The sequence below is a fragment of the Saccopteryx leptura genome, chromosome 7 (assembly GCF_036850995.1).
Source record: "Saccopteryx leptura isolate mSacLep1 chromosome 7, mSacLep1_pri_phased_curated, whole genome shotgun sequence".
NCBI classification, from domain to species: Eukaryota; Metazoa; Chordata; class Mammalia; order Chiroptera; family Emballonuridae; genus Saccopteryx; species Saccopteryx leptura.
The window spans coordinates 60,572,626-60,593,217 of record NC_089509.1 but is presented as its reverse complement, the minus strand read 5'-3'; the positions used below and the strand labels follow the sequence as shown (position 1 = coordinate 60,593,217).

Below are 20,592 nucleotides of genomic sequence, written 5' to 3'. Positions count from 1 at the left end.
GGCAACGGCCTCACGTGGGCAGCGCCATTTTTAACAAAGTGAGCATAATACATTTTATCTGCCCAACAGCACTCTTCCTCTCATTAGCCTACTTTAGCTCTTTTTAGTACTTGTGATTTTCTGAGAATATTTATATGCTTGCTGGTTTGTTGTTTATCTCTCCCAAAAGAATGAAAATGATAAGAGAGAGGATCTTTTCTATTTTGTTTACTTCATTGCCTCTAGCATCTAGAATAATGGCTGACAATTAGCAGGTGCTCAATAAATATATATTTGATATATTAATTAGCTAATGGTTGAACTGGTAGAAGTTTTCAGGCTAACCATTTCTTGAGAATTACCTTGGGTTCCAAGAGATTCTGGGGTGGTATTTTAAATTTTTCTATGACCTTGGTTTTCCCTTTAGTTAGTTCTTCTCTTTGTTGAACCAAAGCAGTTTAATATTAATTATGTAATAGGGTTGTCCTGTCCTGCTGATATTGATGTGGAAGTTGACACAGTAAGAAAAATAAAGTATAGTTGTTCACTTCTTTGTGATTAAGACCATCAACTGGTATTGAATCTTTTTTTTTTCTGATACAGAGAGAGAGTCAGAGAGAGGAACAGACAGACAGGAAGGGAGAGAGATGAGAGGCATCAATTCTTCATTGCAGCACCTTGGTTGTTCATTGACTGCTTTCTCACATGAGCCTTGGGGCGGGGGCGCTACAGCAGAGCAAGTGACTGCTTGCTCAAGCCAGTGACCTCTTACTCAAGCCAGTGACCTTGGGCTCAAGCCAGTGACCTTTGGGCTCAAGCCAGCAACCATAGGGTCATGTCTATGATCCATGTTCAAGCCAGAGACCCCTTGTTCAAGCTGGTGAGCCTGTGCTCAAGCCATTGACCTTGGGTTTCAAACCTATTTTTTAAGCCTAAGAGGTACAAGGACAAGGGGACAGGGAGGGTGATGGGGAGAGAAGGAGATCATTAGCAGAAATCCCATGTGCTACAACTGTCCTGTTCTTGTCCTCTGGTATGAATAGGGCAGGGGTCGGGAACCTTTTTGGCTGAGAGAGCCATGAATGCCACATATTTTAAAATGTAATTCCATGAGAGCCATACAACGACCTGTGTACGTTACACATTATCCAATAAAAATGTGGTGTTGTCCTAGAGGACAGCTGTGATTCGCTCTAGCCACCCACAACCATGAACATGAGCGGTAGGAAATGAATGGATTGTTTTATATTTTTAACATTATTTTTTTTATTAAAGATTTGTCTGCGAGCCAGACGCAGCCATCAAAAGAGCCACATCTGGCTCACGAGCCATAGGTTCCCGACTCCTAGAATAGGGATTTCTCCAGAACTCTTAACCAATTTCATCTTGGTTCTTATCCATACACAATGCCAAGAGATCTCTCAAAAATCCTTTTGAAAGCTGACATGGTTGTAGAACCTCAGACTAGAAGGTAAACAGAGAGCTGTGATCTATCCCTCTTCCTCCAGGAAAGACCACACAAAACCTAATTTAAATAAATAATAGTTACCTATAGTATATTTTATACTATCTAGGAAAGGACTTCCAGTAGCTGGGAATATATGATACTTTAGTTCTTTGGGGGTTTTTTACAGTTCCTAATTTTCTAACTGAATTTTTTCCCCCTGTTCTTCAGATTCCGGAGGAAGCCGACCCCTGATTTTGCCACCAGGAGGAAGAGCCACATCTGCCAAACCTTTCACACCCCCAAGTGGCCCAGGAAGGTTTCCCGTGCCTTCCCCAGGCCACAGAAGCGGACCCCCAGAGCCGCAGAGGAACCGAATGCCTCCCCCAAGACCTGACGTGGGCTCTAAGCCTGATAGCGTGCCGCCTCCGGTGCCTAGTACGCCAAGACCCATTCAATCAAGTCTGCATAACCGGGGGTCCCCACCCGTGCCTGGGGCCCCCAGGCAGTCTGGCCCCGGGCCCACTCCTCCCCCTTTCCCTGGAAACCGAGGCGCTGCTTTCGGAGGAGGCTCCATCCGGCAGAGCCCCGCCAGCGCCCCCTCGCCCTTCTCCAACAGGCCTCCGCTGCCGCCGACCCCGAGCAGGGCCTTGGATGACAAACCCCCTCCGCCGCCGCCCCCGATTGGCAACAGGCCCTCCATCCACAGGGAAGCCGTCCCACCTCCGCCCCCTCAGAACAGCAAGCCCCCGGTGCCTTCCACTCCGAGGCCCGCCTCCTTGTCGCAGGGCCCGCCGCCGCCGCCACCGCCGAGCAGGCCTGGGCCGCCCCCCGCGCCTCCCGGTTCCAGTGGCGGTGACGAAATCCCAAGGCTCCCACAGCGGAATTTGTCCCTCACTTCGTCTGCGCCTCCCTTACCTTCACCTGGACGTTCGGGCCCTCTTCCTCCCCCGCCCAGTGAGAGACCCCCTCCGCCAGTGAGGGACCCACCGGGCAGATCAGGTATGGCAAAACGTGGGGCTGAGTTTTCTCTGTAAAATCCAGCCCAAATGTCACTGATGGTCATATACAGTGAATAGAGTCCAACAGAAAGCCCAAGCGAACTCTCAAACTGCTTTCATCTGTTAAGTGACACTTAACACTGTCTGATCTCATCTTGACCTCATGTAAACCTCTGAGGAAAGTGGGACTGATATTTCTGTGTTGTAGAGCTGAGGAGACTGGGCAACCAATGAAGTTAAATGATTATAAACTAGTTAATAAAGAAGGACTTCCATCTTTCATCTCATCATTCTACAATGCTGCCTCCCCAAAGTGATTTCCCATTTCTTCATTGGGGAAGTAAATTCCCATCTCCTGCAGAAGGGCCCCATTATTCCAACAAAAAGAGCAGTTGTTTAAGAGCTAATGAGCTTCTGCACTTCAACTTTGTCCAGCTCTCAGGGCACTTCCCTGCTTATGAAAGACAAATGTTAGCGCCCGTTTGCTGTTTGCTAACATCTCGGGCACATAGGTCACTTGGAGAATCAGATAAAGGTATAGGCTTTCCCTTGACAGAAATTCTCATGAGTGTAAACTCGAACTATTCGTGCTATTTCATGGGTTGAAGGACCTGCTGAAGCACATCTGTGGCCCCCACCCAGGGTTGAGAAACCTGAATCTGAGGGAGGAACTTTCAGAGTGTGAAATGAAATGTGAGGATTCCCCAGGGTTTGTACTCTCTCTACTAATTATAATAGGTGTCTTTTTTATGTTGTTTTTTGTTTGTTTGTTTGTTTGTATTTTTCTGAAGTGAGAAGCAGGGAGGCAGAGACACAGACTCCTGCATGCGCCCGACCGAGATCCACCCCGCAAGCCCACCAGGGGGCGATGCTCTGCCTATCAAGGGTATCACTCCGTTGCAACCAAAACCATTCTAGCGCCTGAGACAGAGGCCGTGGAGCCATCCTCAGTGCCTGGGGCCAACTTTTGCTCCAAAGGAGCCTTGGCTGCTGGAGGGGAAAGGAAAGACAGAGAGAATGGAGAGAAGAAGGGTGGAGAAGCAGATGGGCACTTCTCCGGTGTGCTCTGGCCGGGAATCAAACCTGGGACTTCCACACACCAGGCCGACATTCTACCGCTGAGCCAACCGGCCAGGGCTGGTTGTTTTTTTTTTAATTATTGATTTCAGCAAGATAGGAAGGGAGAGAGAGAGACAGGAACATTGAGCGGTTCCTGTATGTGCCCTGACCAGAAAGTGAACAGAACCTCTGCTCCTTAGGATGATGCTCTAACCAAACCGAGCTATCCTGGCCAAGGCTGTGTTGGTTATTAATGGAGTCAGAGGAACTATCTACTTTTAAAATTTAACCTTATACATACAAGTTGTTTGGAAATGGGACATTTTTTCTCTCTCCATGTAGTTCGCTGACCTTTGTTTCACCTGTGACCTCAGAAACCTAGTAAACACCATTCTTTAAACTAGTAGTCCTCAAACTGGACCACATACTGGGAATCACCTGGGGAGATTAAAAAACCCGCGATGCCTGGGTCCCTTCCCTAGGGTTTCTGGTTTTGTTGTTCTGGGTTGCAGACGGGGCATCAGGATATTAGGATTATAATATCCCAGTCAGTGATTGTAATGTGCAGAAAACTTTGAGAACCACTCCTTCAAACTGCCCTGCCACGGAGAGTCGGCTACAAGTGTAAAGTTACTAATTCATACAATCCAGTCCCTAGACATTGTAGCATCTCTTTAAGTATTCTTCAGTGAATTAAATTTTATTTATTTATTTTTTACAGAGACAGAGAGTGAGTCAGAGAGAGGGATAGATAGGGACAGACAGAAACAGAGAGAGATGAGAAGCATCAATCATTAGTTTCTCATTGCGCGTTGCAACACCTTAGTTGTTCATTGATTGCTTTCTCATATATGCCTTGACCACGGGCCTTCAGCAGACCGAGTAACCCCTTGCTGGAGCCAGCGACCTTGGGTTCAAGCTGGTGGGCTTTTGCTCAAATCAGATGAGCCTGTGCTCAAGCTGGCGACCACAGGGTCTCGAACCTGGGTCCTCTGCATCCCAGTCCTACACTCTTATCCACTGCGCCACTGCCTGGTCAGGCTCTTCAGTGAATTAATAAGAACAAGTAGTCAGATGAATGAAACACAGTGCTGGGGGTTTTTTATTCAGAAGCTATGGATTTTCCCTAAAGTATTTTTCATGACTCTACTACATGGATGAATCAACAAATTAAATCTTCCCCAAAATAGGGTAGGCAGTGACAGAAAACATTACTTTTTTATTATTTCTTTCTATTATATATGTCATACCTTTTTATGATAAAAAATACAGAAAAGTATGAATAAAAATCATCTATAATCCTGCCACCCCCACCATCCAGAAATAATCATTGAGAACACTTTTTATATATTTCTGTTTTTTTAAATGCATATTATATATATAAGTTTTAAAAATTAGTATCACACTGCATATATTATTTAGTAATTTGCTTTTTATTTAAAGTATCTTGATAACATTTTTTGATATGATACAACCTGATGTAAGTTTTAAAGAAGATTTTATTTATTAATTTTTAGAGAGAAGAGAGAGAGAGAAAGGTGGGGAGAAGGGGAAACATCAACTCTTAGTAGTTGATTCTCATATGTGCCTTGACTGGGCAAGCCCAGGGTTTCGAACATGCGATCTCAGTGTTCCAGGTCAATGCTTTATTCACTGCGCCTCCACAGGTCAGGCCTTGACTGCATAATATCAAATTCTACAAAACTCCTTGATTTTTTAATCCCTTACTTAGTCATATAGAGTATAGACCATCTCCAGCTTTTTGCTGTTGCAGATAATGCAGGAATACATTCTTGTAACCAAGACTTTGTATACTTTTCTATGTATTTATTACCTTTGGGTGAAATCCTAGAAGTGGAATTTCTAGGGCAATGGGTGTGCACACTAAACTATGGATTTCATAAGTACTGCAAAATTGGCCTCTAGAAAGTTTCTACCAATTTACATTCCCACAAGGAACATATGAGAGGTCATCGAAGGCCGCCTGGATTTTGAAAGGTGGATTAAATTCATTGTTAGGAAAATGGACTTTTGAATTTGACAGATTAGTAGTCAAATCCTGGTTCTTCTCATTAGCCTGCTGACTTGGTCTTTTTAACTTTCCAACAGCTCTGAGGCTTCATCTTCTGTCTCATGAGATAAGTGTGTATAGTGGTTACATTATTTCCCAACATTAATGACCATTTTTATTATTATGCTGCCAAAGGGAAATAGAAATGTTTTCTATTATGCTTGTCTATGTTTGGAACAGGAGCCTGGAAGGTTGGAGCAGTAGAAACATGAACATTCCCTTAGAGAGAGAGATCAAGTCAATCAAGTTATACGGTTCCAGGACCAACAATATTGGAAGTCTAGTTGGCGTTGAGTGACAACAGTACTGTGGTGGTAGTACCAGTGAAGTTAAGCCCACAGCATGTGAGACACTCTTCTCCACAATTAATCTACTCCACTGACTGGAACTCCAGCAATAATAAGCAGATGGGGCAATAAATAAACCCTCAAGTGAGGTACTAAGGACACCTTGAGAGACCAACCAGGACAGGGCATGCCTCCCACAGTTATCAAGTGTCTGAGCCAAGACTCCAGGCAGTGGAGGAGTTGTACTTTTTAAGATCCTCTAGTTGGATTCTGAATCTGAAGTTAACAAGAGATTTTTACATTTATAGCACTATAAGACCTTGTGTTATACCACATGTCAGCATCTGGCAAGTGGAGCACACTGCTGAAGATCAGGAATAATTACTGAGGCCGTTTTGGTTTACATGAGGAAATGCTTAAGTTCCTTCCACCTTCTCTTTTTCTTCTCCTCCCCTCTCCCTCCTCCTCCTCCTCTTCCTCTTCTTCTTCTTCTTCTTTCTTAATTTACTCATAACCCAAATAGTTTCTGTAGTTGGAGGATGGGGAAAGCAAGATAGGTTCCTTTGTATTATCAAAAAGAATTTACAGCCTGACCGGTGGTGGTGCAGTGGGTAAAGCATTGACCTGGGATGCTGAGATCCTGGGTGTGAAACTCTGAGGTTGCCAACTTGAATGCAGGCTTACCAGCGTGGGCGCGGGATCGCTGGCTTAAGCATAGGATTAAAGACATGACCCCATGGTCACTGGCTTGAGCCCAAAGGCCACTGGCTTGAAGCCCAAGGTCACTGGCTTGAGCCCAGAGTTGCTGGCTTGAGCAAGGGATCACTGGCTCAACTGGAGCCCCCTACCCCAGTCAAGGCCCATATGAGAAAGCAATCAATGAACAACTAAGGTATCACAACTATGAGTTGATGCTTCTCATCTCTCTCCCTTCCTGTCTCTGTCTCTTTCTCACTCGCTAAAAAATAAAAAATTTACTTTGAATTATTTACTAGAAACTTAAAATTTTCTGATTACCACTGTATTTTTAAAGAAATCATTTCAAATACCTTTTTCTTTGCTTTTTGACTAAGTATTCCTGGCAATAGTGCCGTGGGAATCAAGCTCCTAGAGTGAGCAGCCTGCTCAGGGTCAGGATTCTGCTCCTGCATTTATAGCCATGCACATTGATAAGCTGTTTGTCCCTCCCCATCTTAAGCTGCCTCCTGAAAGAGGAAGAACCAAGAAGGAACTTCTATGATTCTCAGGATGACTAACATTGGGTTTCCTGGTCCCACTTCTGTCTGGAAACAGATTGCCTGCATCACAGAAATATGCCTGTGGAATTAGCAACAATACTGTGCATTTAAAGAATTTAATCCATCTGAAGATCTAAAATAACTTCATAACTATCTTATTTCTCTTTTAAAAATTCATTTTTAAATGACATTTATTTAGTAAGTATCATGTTGCAGTAATTAGTTCAATAGCTATTTAAAAGAATATTAAAATGTATTTTAAGTATATATGCAGTTGCCTGACCAGGCAGTGGCGCAGTGGATGGAGCGTTGGACTGGGATGCAGAAGGACCCAGGTTCAAGACCCCGAGGTCGCCAGCTTGAGTGTGGGCTCATCTGGCTTGAGCAAAAAGCTCACTAGCTTGGACCCAAGGTTGCTGGCTCGAGCAAGGCCTGCTGAAGGCCCACGGTCAAGGCACATATGAGAAAGCAATCAATGAACAACTAAGGTGTCGCAACAAAAAACTGATGATTGATGCTTCTCATCTCTCTTCATTCCTGTCTGTCTGTCCCTATCTATCCTTCTCTCTGACTCTCTCTCTGTCCCTGTTAAAAAAAAAAGTATGTATGCAGTTGTCAGTATAAACAGATTATCATCTGTTCTCAATTAAATTGTATCATCTCGAATCTCAATACTAAGTCAAAGCCCAAACAGCCACTTAGCTCTCGGTATGCACTCATTTCACATCTGTATGTGCATATGTGCATTTCTGTGTTTATAGGTGTCTGCTCTTTTCTTGGCTAAATCTCCTAGGAAGTCCCCACCATTTCTCCATGTTTCCTTGTAAAAGGGCTTATATCTGTCAGGTACTCGATGATTGCACGTTGGTGATGGCTATGTTAATAGTAGTAATGTAGGATGTAAGGTATTGTCCTAAATGTTCTCTTTTCTTTTGCTCCAGGCCCTCTCCCACCACCTCCTCCAATAAACAGAAATGGCAGCACGTCTCGGGCCCTGCCTGCCACCCCACAGATGCCATCCAGAGGAGGGGTAGACAGTCCCAGGAGTGGGCCCCGGCCTCCCCTTCCTCCAGACAGGCCTGGCTCTGGGGCACCTCCCCCGCCTCCACCATCAACATCAATTAGAAATGGCTTCCAAGACTCTTCATGTGAAGGTGAGGTGTGGTCCCAGCTCCTTGGAGACGTGCAGCACACGTTTGCACAAACGTGTTTGTGTGTTTGCATTAACATTTCTCGTTTGCATGGCCCTCATTGTCCCATTCTGCGCTGCTCTACCTATCTCAGTGGTTTTCGACCCTTTTCATCTCATTGCACACATGAACTAATTACTAAAATACTGTGGCACACCAAAAAATATATTTTTTTGCTGATATGACAAAAAATAGGTTTAATTTTTTTCTTTTAATTTTTCCATTGTTTTGACTGACCAGTGGTGGCACAGTATATAAAGCATTGACCTGGAATGCTGAGGTCATGGGTTTGAAACCCCAGAGTTGCTGACTGTGAATGCAGACTCGTCAGCACCAGGTCACTGACTTGAGCAAAGGGATTGTCTACATGATCCCAAAAGTCGCCAGCTTGAACCCAAAAAAGTCAAGGTCGCTGACTTGAGCGAAGAGACACTGGCGCAGCCCCAGTCAAGGCACGTATGAGAGGCTCACTACACAACTAAAGAGAAAGTGACTATAAGCTGATGCTTCTCACTCTCTCTCACCTTGTCTCTCCCTTCCTGTTTCTCAAAAAAAAAAAAAAAAAAAAGCCCTGGCCGGTTGGCTCAGCGGTAGAGCGTCGGCCTAGCATGCGGATGACCCGGGTTCGATTCCTGGCCAGGGCACACAGGAGAAGCGCCCATTTGCTTCTCCACCCCTCTGCCGCGCCTTCCTCTCTGTCTCTTTCTTCCCCTCCCGCAGCCAAGGCTCCATTGGAGCAAAGATGGCCCGGGTGCTGGGGATGGCTCTGTCGCCTCTGCCTCAGGCGCTAGAGTGGCTCTGGTCGCAACATGGCGACGCCCAGGAGGGGCAGAGCATCACCCCCTGGTGGGCAGAGCATTGTCCCATGGTGGGCGTGCCGGGTGGATCCCGGTCAGGCGCATGCGGGAGTCTGTCTGACTGTCTCTCCCTGTTTCCAGCTTCAGAAAAATGAAAAAAAATTTCCCATTGATTTAAGAAAGAGAGAAAGCATTAACTTATTGTTTCACTTAGTTGTTCCATTTAGTTGTGCATTCATTGGTTGCTTCTCATACACTCCCTGACACAGGGTCAAACCCACAACTTCTGGTGCTCTGGGTGACACTTTATCCATTAAGCCACCCTGCCAGGGCCAAAATAGGTTTAATTTTGATTCATTCACACCAGATGGCTATTGTTCTGTTAGCTGTTGTATTTTTTTTATTTGACAATCTAAAGGAAAAGAGGTCAGTGGCCCTGACTAAATAGTCAGGTATTATTGTATGTTTTGAAAATTCTTACAGCACACTGGTTGAGAATTGCTGATCTATCCATTTTAGGGCCCACCATGATTTTGAATTAAAAATAGTAATCCCTCTCTTCCACTTTCCAAAAAGACAGATCATGTGTCTCTAATCCTTGAGTCTCATTTTGGTTACCCTTTCAGAGATACCAGAGTTCTGAAAAGAACCACTTTTGTAGCTTACCTTTCTGAGTAGTTTGCTGTGGGTAGGAGGCCCAATGGCCCACAGATATTAAGCAACTTACCTCTGCCTCTCTTCTCAGAAGGTCCCAGGTATTCCTTCTACTGGTGAGAGAAATCATTGAGAAAGGTCAGTGGTGGGATTCAAATAATTTAAACAACTGGTTCTCTGCTCTACTGACTGTTTAAGGATAAAAAAAACGATATACCAAAAGGTAGTTTATTATTTCAAGCATTTAATACTTAAATAAGAACAATAAAAGGGCTACACGAAACTATATTGTTATAAGAAAGAGTTTTAAAATATTAATGAAAAAATATTAAATAATGCCTGACAAAAAACAATAAAACTATTATTTAAGGTATTTCCATATTGCTTCTTGATTGGCATCCTCACTTGCAATTTTTTTTCATCTATGGTCGGAATGAACATACATACGTTGTTGCACAGATGGACATTAAAAAAGAGTAAGGAATGTAAATTTGTGATTTCCACATTGGTGGCTGCCCAGGCACCCACCTTAGAGAGAACCCTGATTACAGGTGCCATTTTAACAACCGATCCGGTTTGCCAAAGTCAACAAAAATATTAGGTATTGGTCCTGCCGAACCAGTGCGAACCAGCTGAATCCCACCACTGAGAAAGGTGTCCCAAGCCTTAGCCCCCAGCTCCTGCAAGGGACTGGCTGGGTCCTAGTCACTCTAGTTAAAATCACTTAGATGTAGCTTTGGTGTGATTGCCAGACAAGTATATTTATTAATGTGCGATCATCAGTACCATTTCTGGTGCTTCCAGCTTTTCTCTAAACTTCTAGACATAAAACTAGAAGCCATCTCTTCAGTTCTGTTTCCTTCTGTGCCTTTCATTACATGTCTTTATAGCAGATTGTCTTAATACTGAAGATAGTGTTTGTTTCTCTCCCTCAGATGAGTGGGAAAGCAGATTCTTCTTCCACCCGATTTCTGATTTGCCACCTCCAGAGCCATATGTACCAACAACCAAAAGTTATCCCAGTAAATTGGCAAGAAACGAAAGCCGGAGTGAGTATTTCTGCAAGGGCTTGCAGCGGCTTCCTACTTGAATAGCCTGGGTTATGTACAACTGAGAGGTGTATAGGAAACCCAGGCCTCTTGCCTAAAGTGGGGAGACTTCAGAGAAGTCACTTCAGGATTTGAAGCCATCTAAACTTTGGTAAATTCCCCCTTCTACACAGTGAGGAAAACAGAGATAATCCAGAAGGCATATGAGAAAGGATTCTTTGAGGTACTACTATAAGCCCATAATACTTTGGGTTGCTAGTGGATTAGAGTTTATCATTTTGCTTGTTTAGACACTCATCCCCCATTTTGATCTTCCTAAGATGACACAAAAAAGCCATCTTCTTTCTATTACTATTAATTTTGAGACTGGCAGAATATCTTATTAAGTTATAACAAAAACTTCCTGTGACTGCCTTGATCTTTTAAATATAATTATGGCTTTACAGAGCATTACGTGAAAATTTTAAGTGTACCCATAATATCTCCACATAAACATCTTTATTTTACCAAGTTCTCATCTAATTTTTATCCATCTAATTCAGATTAATTTATGTGGTTATAATTATAGAGTATAGTTTTTTTTGGTGGGGAGGGTTGTATACTTAGTAACCACTTCCCTATTTTATCACATGATTTTTATTATACAGATTTCTATCAAGTCAGCATATAATAACTTAGTTTACCATTATTGGACACTTAGGTTTCTGGGGGGGGGGGGGTTGCTAATAAATGTAATGCTACCATAAGAAGTGAGTCACTTTTCTACTATTTGGAAAAAAATGTGAACAAGAAGAGGGAATAGAAAAAATAATATTTTACAGCAGCAAATGTAGAGAACTGAGAAAGAATTAGCATGAAATATACATGTATCACTGATGAGGCTCAGTCTTGTTAGAGCCTCAGCTTCAAACCAAACTCCCAAAGCAGAAATGTGTGAAGAGTGTTTGCGCATGTCAGATAGCATCAGCCTGGACCTCACTGCCCAGCGGAGCTCCTTACACATACTCAGAGCATACTGACTCTTTGCACATAGGTCTTAATTCTTAGTTGGTTCCCAGCTTCAGAGCAGATTAATATTAGCTGAAGTTAACGTGGGTTAGAAGCAAAATCACTGACTTCAGGGAGAAGTGACAGGTGGCAGAGGAGGAGACAGGAACACAGAGATGTGCTGTGTATGACAGCACAGGACAACACCAGATGTCTCTGTTGGGTTATTTGGGACAGTCAAATTGTGCTTTGTCCTCTGCTGAAGATTTCAAAGAATTAGAAAATATTTTAGGAAAATTTCCAGTAACAAATGACAGAAGTAAACAGAATATTGCTGCTTAAAAGGAGAAGTCGCTTCCTGGGAAAATTCATTTGTGTGCAATACTGCATTCTCAGATGATGCCTAATAAAAATGGTATGATTATAATGAAAATTATCATACAAGAGTGGTGACTGAAATTTTTGGTGAAAAATAAGTTTTCACATGGAACAAATACCTTTGAGTTCTGTGTGGTTGTGTGCATGTTCCTAATTTCTGATATGTATTCTTAATCTAATTTAAATGTTATATGTGTGTGTATGTATGTATACACACACACACATACATACATACATACATACATACATACAGGGGTGGGTAAAAGTAGGTTTACAGTTGTTCATCTGGAAAAAGACATATAGCCCTGGCTGGAATCTTCGATTGGTTAGAGAGTTGTCCTAAAATGCAAAAGTTATGGGTTTGATCCCTGATCAGAGCACATACAGGAACAGATTGATCTTTCTGTCTCTCTCTTTCCCTTCCTCTCTCTCTAGAATAAATTTTTAAAAAAGGAAAAAAAAAGACATACAGGTAATGATTATTACAACAGTTTTATGAACTCAAAAGAATGGCATGATACACTTACTTTTTGCCCACCCCTGTATGTATGTATATACATATTAAAGTCAGTAACAGCACCGTCTCCCAGCTCCTCTGGTTTTTCATTTAATAGCTGACCACAGTTCCTCGCCAACCTCCTGTCTCTGAGACTGTATGAGATTTAAAGACGGGAACGATGTCCTGCTCATTATTGCATCTTCCTCGAGTGGCACGGAGCCTGACACATGGTAGACACTTAAAAATGTTTCTTAAATTGGTGAATTAATTTCCACTGCCCCCTAAACTGTTTTTGTGGATTTACCTTAAATTTCTAGCATTGTGCATTTTAATGTTTTATATTGATAAAGGATCATCTCTCTAAGAACACATAAAGTCCTACCCAATGGTTTTATTCTGCTCCTGCAGTAGCCACCTTGGCCTCCAGGCTCGCAGCCTTGTCAGGCCCCCGGCAGCCCTGAATAGTGCCACCTAAGTAAAGCTTTGCACAAGGCCAGCCCTTGTTTCGTAACTAACTGTGGTATGGTAGTTGATAGTCAAGGAGCCATAAAAGATGGCTGGTTTATATCCAGATGAGTCTTTCCTCAGATATCTACCCAAGGACAGACTTGGTTGGAATGGTAAGATGAACAGGCAAGGTAATGAAATGCTAGTGTTTTCCTCTGACTCCTCTCCTTGCTCAGAGATTTGGTTCTATCTCAGCAATCCCAAAGTGGGCAACTTAGGTTTGCCATTGAGCTGTCTGCTGAGAAATCTGTTGGTGCCAGCCCACCTGCATCTCAGAGCAGTGGCCATAGTAGACATGCTAAATTCACACGTGCCCTCTGGTGACATGCCTAAGCATCTGAGTATCTGGCCCTATGCCTAACAATGGTAAGATCCTCAGAAAAATGTGTGTGGGACAAATAAATTCAAAAATTGTGAATGGATTTTAAACCTGGATAGCTCACAAATATGCATAGTTTTAAAAATAACACTATCAACAGAATGAGAAGGCAACCCCTGTAATAGGATAAAATATTTATAAATCATATATCGGATATAGAATATCCAGGCCCTGGCCAGTTGGCTCAGCAGTAGAGCGTCGGCCTGGCGTGTGAAAATCCCAGGTTCGATTCCCGGCCAGGGCACACAGGAGAAGCATTCATCTGCTTCTCTACCTCTCCCCCTCTTCTTTCTCTCTATCTCTCTCTTCCCCTCCCACAGCCAAGGCTCCATTGGAGCAAAGTTTGGCCCAGGCGCTGAGGATGGCTCCATGGCTTTCGCCTCAGGCGCTAGAATGGCTCCAGTTGCAGCAGAGCAACGCCCAAGATGGGCCAAACATCACCCCCTGGTGGGCATGCCGGGTGGATTCCAGTTGGGCGCATACAGGAGTCTGTCTATCTGCTGCCCCCCACTTCTCACTTCAGAAAAATACAAAAAACAAAAAAAAAAAGAATATCCAAAATATATAAAGAAGTCCTATAATTTAACAACAAAAAAATCAAACAACCCAATTTTTAAAATGGGTTGAATACTTGATTAGACATTTCTATGAAAAAGATATACAGACATTAAATAAACACATGAAAAGATGTTCAGCATTCCTAATCATTAGGGAAATACAAATAAAACTACAAGAAAATACCACTTCACACCAATTAGGATAACTACTATCAAAAATGCATTATTTAGAGACTAGAAGATGCCTAAATGCCAAACAAAAGGGGATTAGATGAATAAACTCTAGTAAACCTGTAAAATAGAAAGCAGAGGGTCATTAATATTATATGTGTAAAGAGTAATAATGACTTTGAAAGATATTCAAAATGACTATATATGACCCAATTTTTGGAAGACAAAGGGAACTGTTTATATATAGAAAATAATGTTTTTGATTATCTCTCGGTAGTGCCAGCATGGATGAATTTTTTGTTTTGTTTTTACTCGTTTATTTTTTTTAAAACCTATAATAAACACACACTATGTATGTAATAAGAAGAAAAGCAATTTTAAAAATTTTTCTTAACTTAATGCAAGGACTCAGTAGCCAGGGGTGGGTCGTCCTCTGGTAATGTTTGTTCAGCTCCTTACTTGCTTCTTCCCTTCTCCTGTCTTAGCTGCATGTGGCCAGTTATTTCCAGGCTTGGTCATCAGATGTAAGATGGATACCTTTGCAAACATCTTTGAGTGTCTACAGTGAGAACAGAAGCTTTCTAACCAAAATTTATATTTTGTCCATTTTTTCATCAAGGTGGATCCAACCGAAGAGAAAGGGGTGCCCCGCCCCTGCCTCCCATCCCAAGGTGATCCTTGCCCGCTCTTCTCCACCCGGGCCCGAGAGCTACTTCTGTGGTTGCTATCAAGAGTTGCACGCCTCCTCCCCTTGTCTCCCCTGGTCCCTTCATACTGGGAGTGGAGAAGAAGGGAAGGTGATGTGGGAGTATGTGTGTGGAGGGTGGGAATCGTTAAAGAAATACACCTATATTTTTATTCTGTATATATTCTTAAAGCTATTGCTCGCTTCAGCTGCAGCCGAGCGGTGTTGACTGCTTGGAGGTCATTGGCTTTTATGGCAAGTAGGCAGAGATGAATTGTGTCCTAGCTTTCAACCAACCAAATTCAAACATTCACTGCATATTTGCTGCAGATAAGATTAAAGTCCCTGAGAGCTGCTTTCTTCCATGCCTTTTTTAGATGCTTGGCCTCTTGTCTGTTTCCACGAACCACAGACCACCTAAGCAAGTTAGTTGCTGAGCCAGGGCTTACATGAAAATGTTTGCGGTTATAGATTATAATCTTTGGCAGTCTGAGGCAGGCTCTAGCACAGGGCTGTCCAATAGAAATATAGTGTGAGCCACATAGACAGTTTAAATATTTCTAGTAGCCGCATTAAAAAAAGAAATAGGTGAAATTAACTTTAATATATATTATCCAAAATATCATGTGGGCCTGCAATTAAAATAACAATTATTAATGAGATAGTTTACTTTTTTTTTTTTTGGTACTAAATCTTCAAAATCTGGATTTGTGTCTAAAACTTAAAGTGCATCTCTCCTTGGACTAGTCACATTTCAAGGGCTCGATGGCCACACGTGGCTGGCGGCTACCTATTGGACTGAGTGCGGGCCTAGAAGACAGAGGCCAGTGCAAAACCTTTTGTTTAAAAAGCAACAATGCAAGATGAGCTTTAGCAATTCAAGAGGTAACTAAAAATAAAGTTAGAACCCAACACCTTGTCTGGCAGACAGTTTGATCTTAAATTTTGCTCCCTTTTTTTCCCTCTTCCCTTAATATCTGTATACAAGTGTTGCTTCACAGTACCAAGGTCAGAAATTGCTCGGATGGGGTTTAACAGTCACGTGGAATAAAGCCATTGGAAAGAAACTGAAAGCCTGTTGGGGCTTCTGGGCTCAGCACCAGCTGACTGGAGCTCACCTGTCAGCTGGATTTCTGCCTTGCACGTTTGAGGTAGCCTCCCAGCTGTTCCTCAGGGCGGAGAGGCTCATAGGCTCAGTAGTGGGGGGAAAGTCAGGGAAAGGTAGCAAGTTAGAAATTCAGAAGAAGAGATCAGATTTGGGTTGATGGGCAAAATTCTAAAAATCTAAATCTGTTGTTTATGGGTTTGAGAGAAAGAAATTCTTACTGGATATGGGAGGAAATTTGTTTTGAAACTCTCCCTGAGAAGCCTTTACTTGGATCTATGCAAATAAAGCTCCCAAAAGGACCATAGGGAAGAGCCAGCCTTGCCTTTTATTGTATAATTTTGTTTACAGATTTTACTGGGACTTTTAAATCTAGCGGTAGAGTTGGAAAAAAATTTTTTTTCCTTTTAGATATTTTATATGGTTGATTATGTTTGAAATTACCATTACTTATTTTTTAAAATCACACGGTCACATATGTGTATGTATATCTACCTAAACTTAGTATCGTGGTTTCAGTGTATTGTTCATGTATTACTGGGAGACGCTAATAAGAAATCAACCCAAAGAAAATTTTGAAAGAAGCATTCCTATTTATAGAAGAAATGATTGTTTCATTTATATAAAAGCAAAAGAACTTAGAGTTCTAAGAAATGGGATGTCTAATAAATTATGATGTTACCCATTTGAATATATTGTATTTTTATAACTTTTCTTGCTGAAGTCCTGGGCTTAAAACATAAGAGAACTTGCCTCCCCCTCCCCCCATTCATTTGTCTTTCAGGCACTTGGGATCCTTTACCCAAAGAATCAAGAAATATAAAAGTGTAACAAGGTTGGCAAAGTATTTTACAAAAGAAAAAAAAATTATTGCTCATATTTTGGTAGTATAGCATGTTTTATTTTGGATTCTTTGATCAGATGTCACTCTTTAACAACAGTTGATTAAAATTCCTATGAGAAACTGTAATGACCCGCTTCAATTCCTAGCAAACATGGCAGAGAAGGTCTGACGCACAGAGAGTGGGTCTGAATTTTGTAAGGGGCAGGAAGAGTGGCCGATTTCCTGATGTAGTCCAGCTCTGCAGCTACCATCCCAAGGCCTGAAACAGGGTTACTCTTCACCCAGGACAGAGATGTTTTAGAATGTGTTTTTTAAGTGAATGTTTCATTAATACACTTACATCCTTACTTTGATAGTTAGCAACCTAATTGCCTCAAAAACTTTGAATAAGTTCTATGCTAAAATTTTCAACTCTAATAAATCACAAAAATGAATCATTTTCTTCCCTGAAATCAAAGCTTACATGTTTTTTTCCCCTTCAAATTTCCAGGTAAACATATTCAAAATGCAATACAGTATTTTAACATTCACATATCATTTTATATTGAAATGTATTACAGTATTAAAAATTCAATGTTCAGTATTTATTTCACTATGCATTTTATTTAGTAAAAGCCGAGAAAAATGTTTAATCCAATGGTGCCTTACTTTGTGATTTGAAAGAAATCAACATTTTATGTCTGAGTAGCAGATTATTTGCATATTTGTAAAAACTGTTAGACTTTTATATTTTAACTTGTAATACCAATTTTGTTATCTTAGTAGCAGAAACGGGATGATTGTTAAAGTGCCCAAAATTTCTTGGCATGAAATTAATTTTTCCCTGTTTATATTCAGGGACTGTAAAGAAAGAAAAAAAATGTTTTTCATACCACTGGACTATGTATACATGCTCATTTTGGCATCTATGTCATCAGGAAAGTTTAAATGGTGGGATAGAGTCAATCCAAGACATCTGCATCTTTGTGAGTTAGCCAGACAAAAAATAAATAAAAGCAGAATGATATGAGTGTCAACTGGTGGTTTTTATTTAACTATTATTGTTTGTGTAAATATAAACAAAAAAAACAAGTGTCTGTTTTCTGTTCTATACTCTGGTAAAGAAAGACATTCTAAAAAAAAAAAAAGAAGAAGAAGAAGAAAAAGAAGGTCTATTTAAATAACTATTCATGGCCCTTGCCGGTTGGCTCAGCGGTAGAGCGTCGGCCTAGCGTGCGGAGGACCCGGGTTCGATTCCCGGCCAGGGCACACAGGAGAAGCACCCATTTGCTTCTCCACCCCTCCGTTGCGCTTTCCTCTCTGTCTCTCTCTTCCCCTCCCGCAGCCAAGGCTCCATTGGAGCAAAGATGGCCCAGGCGCTGGGGATGGCTCTGTGGCCTCTGCCTCAGGCGCTAGAGTGGCTCTGGTCGCAACATGGCGACGCCCAGGATGGGCAGAGCATAGCCCCCTGGTGGGCAGAGCTTCGCCCCTGGTGGGCGTGCCGGGTGGATCCCGGTCGGGCGCATGCGGGAGTCTGTCTGACTGTCTCTCCCTGTTACCAGCTTCAGAAAAATGAAAAAAATAAATAAATAAATAAATAATAAAAATAAATAAATAAATAACTATTCATTGCATCCACTTTCTGACACCTTATTTATTTTTCCTGAAAACCTCTTTGTCAAAATCTGTTAACTGTTTATTTGAGGTAGATGCTTCTACTCTAAAGTGAATATGTATGGTGGAAGCAATGAAGATAAAATTACAGAGTAGCAGCCCTGGCCGATTGGCTCAGTGGTACAGCATTGGCCCGGTGTGTGGATGTCCTGGGTTCAATTCCCAGTAGGGTACACAGAAGCAGCACCCATCTGCTTCTCCATCCCTCCCTTCCCCTCCTGCAGCTATGGCTTGATTGGAGCAAGGTGGCCCCGAGCACTGAGGATGGCTCCATGGCCTCTGCCTCAGGTGCTATTCCTGAGTGATAGAGCAACACCCCAGGTGGGAAGGGCATCACCCCCCCAAGTGGGCTTGCCAGGTGGATCCTGGTCCGGGGCATGCAGAAGTCTCTCTGCCTCCCCTCCTCTCACTGAATAAAAAAAAAAGAAAAGAAATTACAGAGTAGCACTGCCACTGATAAAAATAGGAAAGGCCAATGGGAATTTAGGAGGCCTGATACTTTTTTAATTTATCAGCTGTGTATGTGTGTGTAGTATAATGTTTAAAAGATTAGGAAGACCTGGCTCCATCTCTTACTTGCAAGTCACTTAACTTTTCTAAGCCTCAGTTTTCTTATGTGGAAAGTGAGCTTATCTTTTAGCAACAACAAGCGTATTAAATGAGATAATGCACTCAACCTGACTTCTCTAAGGACTCAACAACTGGTAGCCACTATTAGTATAAGCTGGAAGCAAATATTTATATAATGATCTCAAATTAACTGGAACCAAATTGACTAGAAGGGGATTTACTAGTGTAGTTTTCAAGGAAAGCAGTACGAGCAGAAAAAATATCCCTATCAGAAATGCAAAGCAAGCCCTGGCCGGTTGGCTCAGTGGTAGAGCGTCGGCTTAGCGTGCGGAGGACCCAGGTTCGATTCCCGGCCAGGGCACACAGGAGAAGCGCCCATTTGCTTCTCCACCCCTCCGCCGCGCTTTCCTCTCTGTCTCTCTCTTCCCCTCCCGCAGCCAAGGCTCCATTGGAGCAAAGATGGCCCGGGCGCTGGGGATGGCTCTGTGGCCTCTGCCTCAGGCGCTAGAGTGGCTCTGGTCGCAACATGGCGACGCCCAGGATGGGCAGAGCATCGCCACCTGGTGGGCAGAGCGTCGCCCCATGGTGGGCATGCCGGGTGGATCCCGGTCGGGCGCATGCGGGAGTCTGTCTGACTGTCTCTCCCTGTTTCCAGCTTCAGAAAAAGGAAAAAAAAAAAAAAAGAAATGCAAAGCAACCTCCAGACCAAGTCACCTCAGGTGCTGTCAGTCCCTGATACTGCACAGGCCTGGGAAATGAAAATTCACGTTGCTTCAGTCATCAAGGAAATTATTAGATTCAATTGGAAATTATAGAAGTTGAGACCTGGAAAGAATCCTATGAATAGGGAGACCTTAGACTTTACGATCTACAGTGAAACACTTTTAAAAGTGAAAGGGGGTGCTAATAACAGGTCCCTTGGCACAGCAGGTATAAATCGCAGCTGCCCTAGCAAACTGGGCTGCGTGGTCCCCACTCAGTTTATTTGGTCCAACTCTGTGGCCTTACAGTTGGGTAACTTAAGGCCCCAAATCACATACTACTGATAGACAAGCAGTATGACTTTCCACCACACCACACTCAGTTCTTTTAGTCCTTCCTACCTCTAGCTACAATCTGTTTTATGTGTCTTTCACATTTGCTGGAAAGAAAAGGACAAATGACAAGTTAGAGAGTCAGAATGAGCCCTAGACACACAAACCTGGCTCTGAATCCTCTGCCACTTGTCCATAGGCCACAGAAAATTTACTTAAGCCCCCTGAGCTCTAGTTCCCTCAACAGCAAAATGGTTACGAAGCTTAAATAAATACACAAAATATGTGGCATTTGTCAGGCACTCAATGAATTAGTTCTATTCCATTTCCTAATGCTTTTGCCATCAAAGCTAGGCCATATTCAGGAACATTTTTTCAATGCAGTCAAAGGAGTCTGACAAATTTTAATTACAGAATTCATAGGAAAACAGCCGGGATGTTATTAGGCAATGAG

General features: G+C 42.5%; 1 protein-coding gene across 5 annotated transcripts in view; it reads left to right on the top strand.

Moving 5' to 3' along the window:
* The window catches only part of WIPF1 (WAS/WASL interacting protein family member 1), a 134,336-nt gene extending 116,439 nt beyond the window's left edge, over nt 1-17,897 (top strand). For all 5 annotated transcript variants that reach the window (XM_066345166.1, XM_066345167.1, XM_066345165.1 and 2 more), the window contains 4 exons: nt 1,655-2,425; nt 8,021-8,233; nt 10,656-10,769; nt 14,867-17,897. In XM_066345166.1, coding sequence (XP_066201263.1) covers nt 1,655-2,425; nt 8,021-8,233; nt 10,656-10,769; nt 14,867-14,922 — 1,154 coding nt within the window. In that variant the 3' untranslated portion in view covers nt 14,923-17,897. The remainder of the gene's footprint in view (nt 1-1,654; nt 2,426-8,020; nt 8,234-10,655; nt 10,770-14,866) is intronic.
* The last annotated feature ends 2,695 nt before the right edge of the window (nt 17,898-20,592 follow it).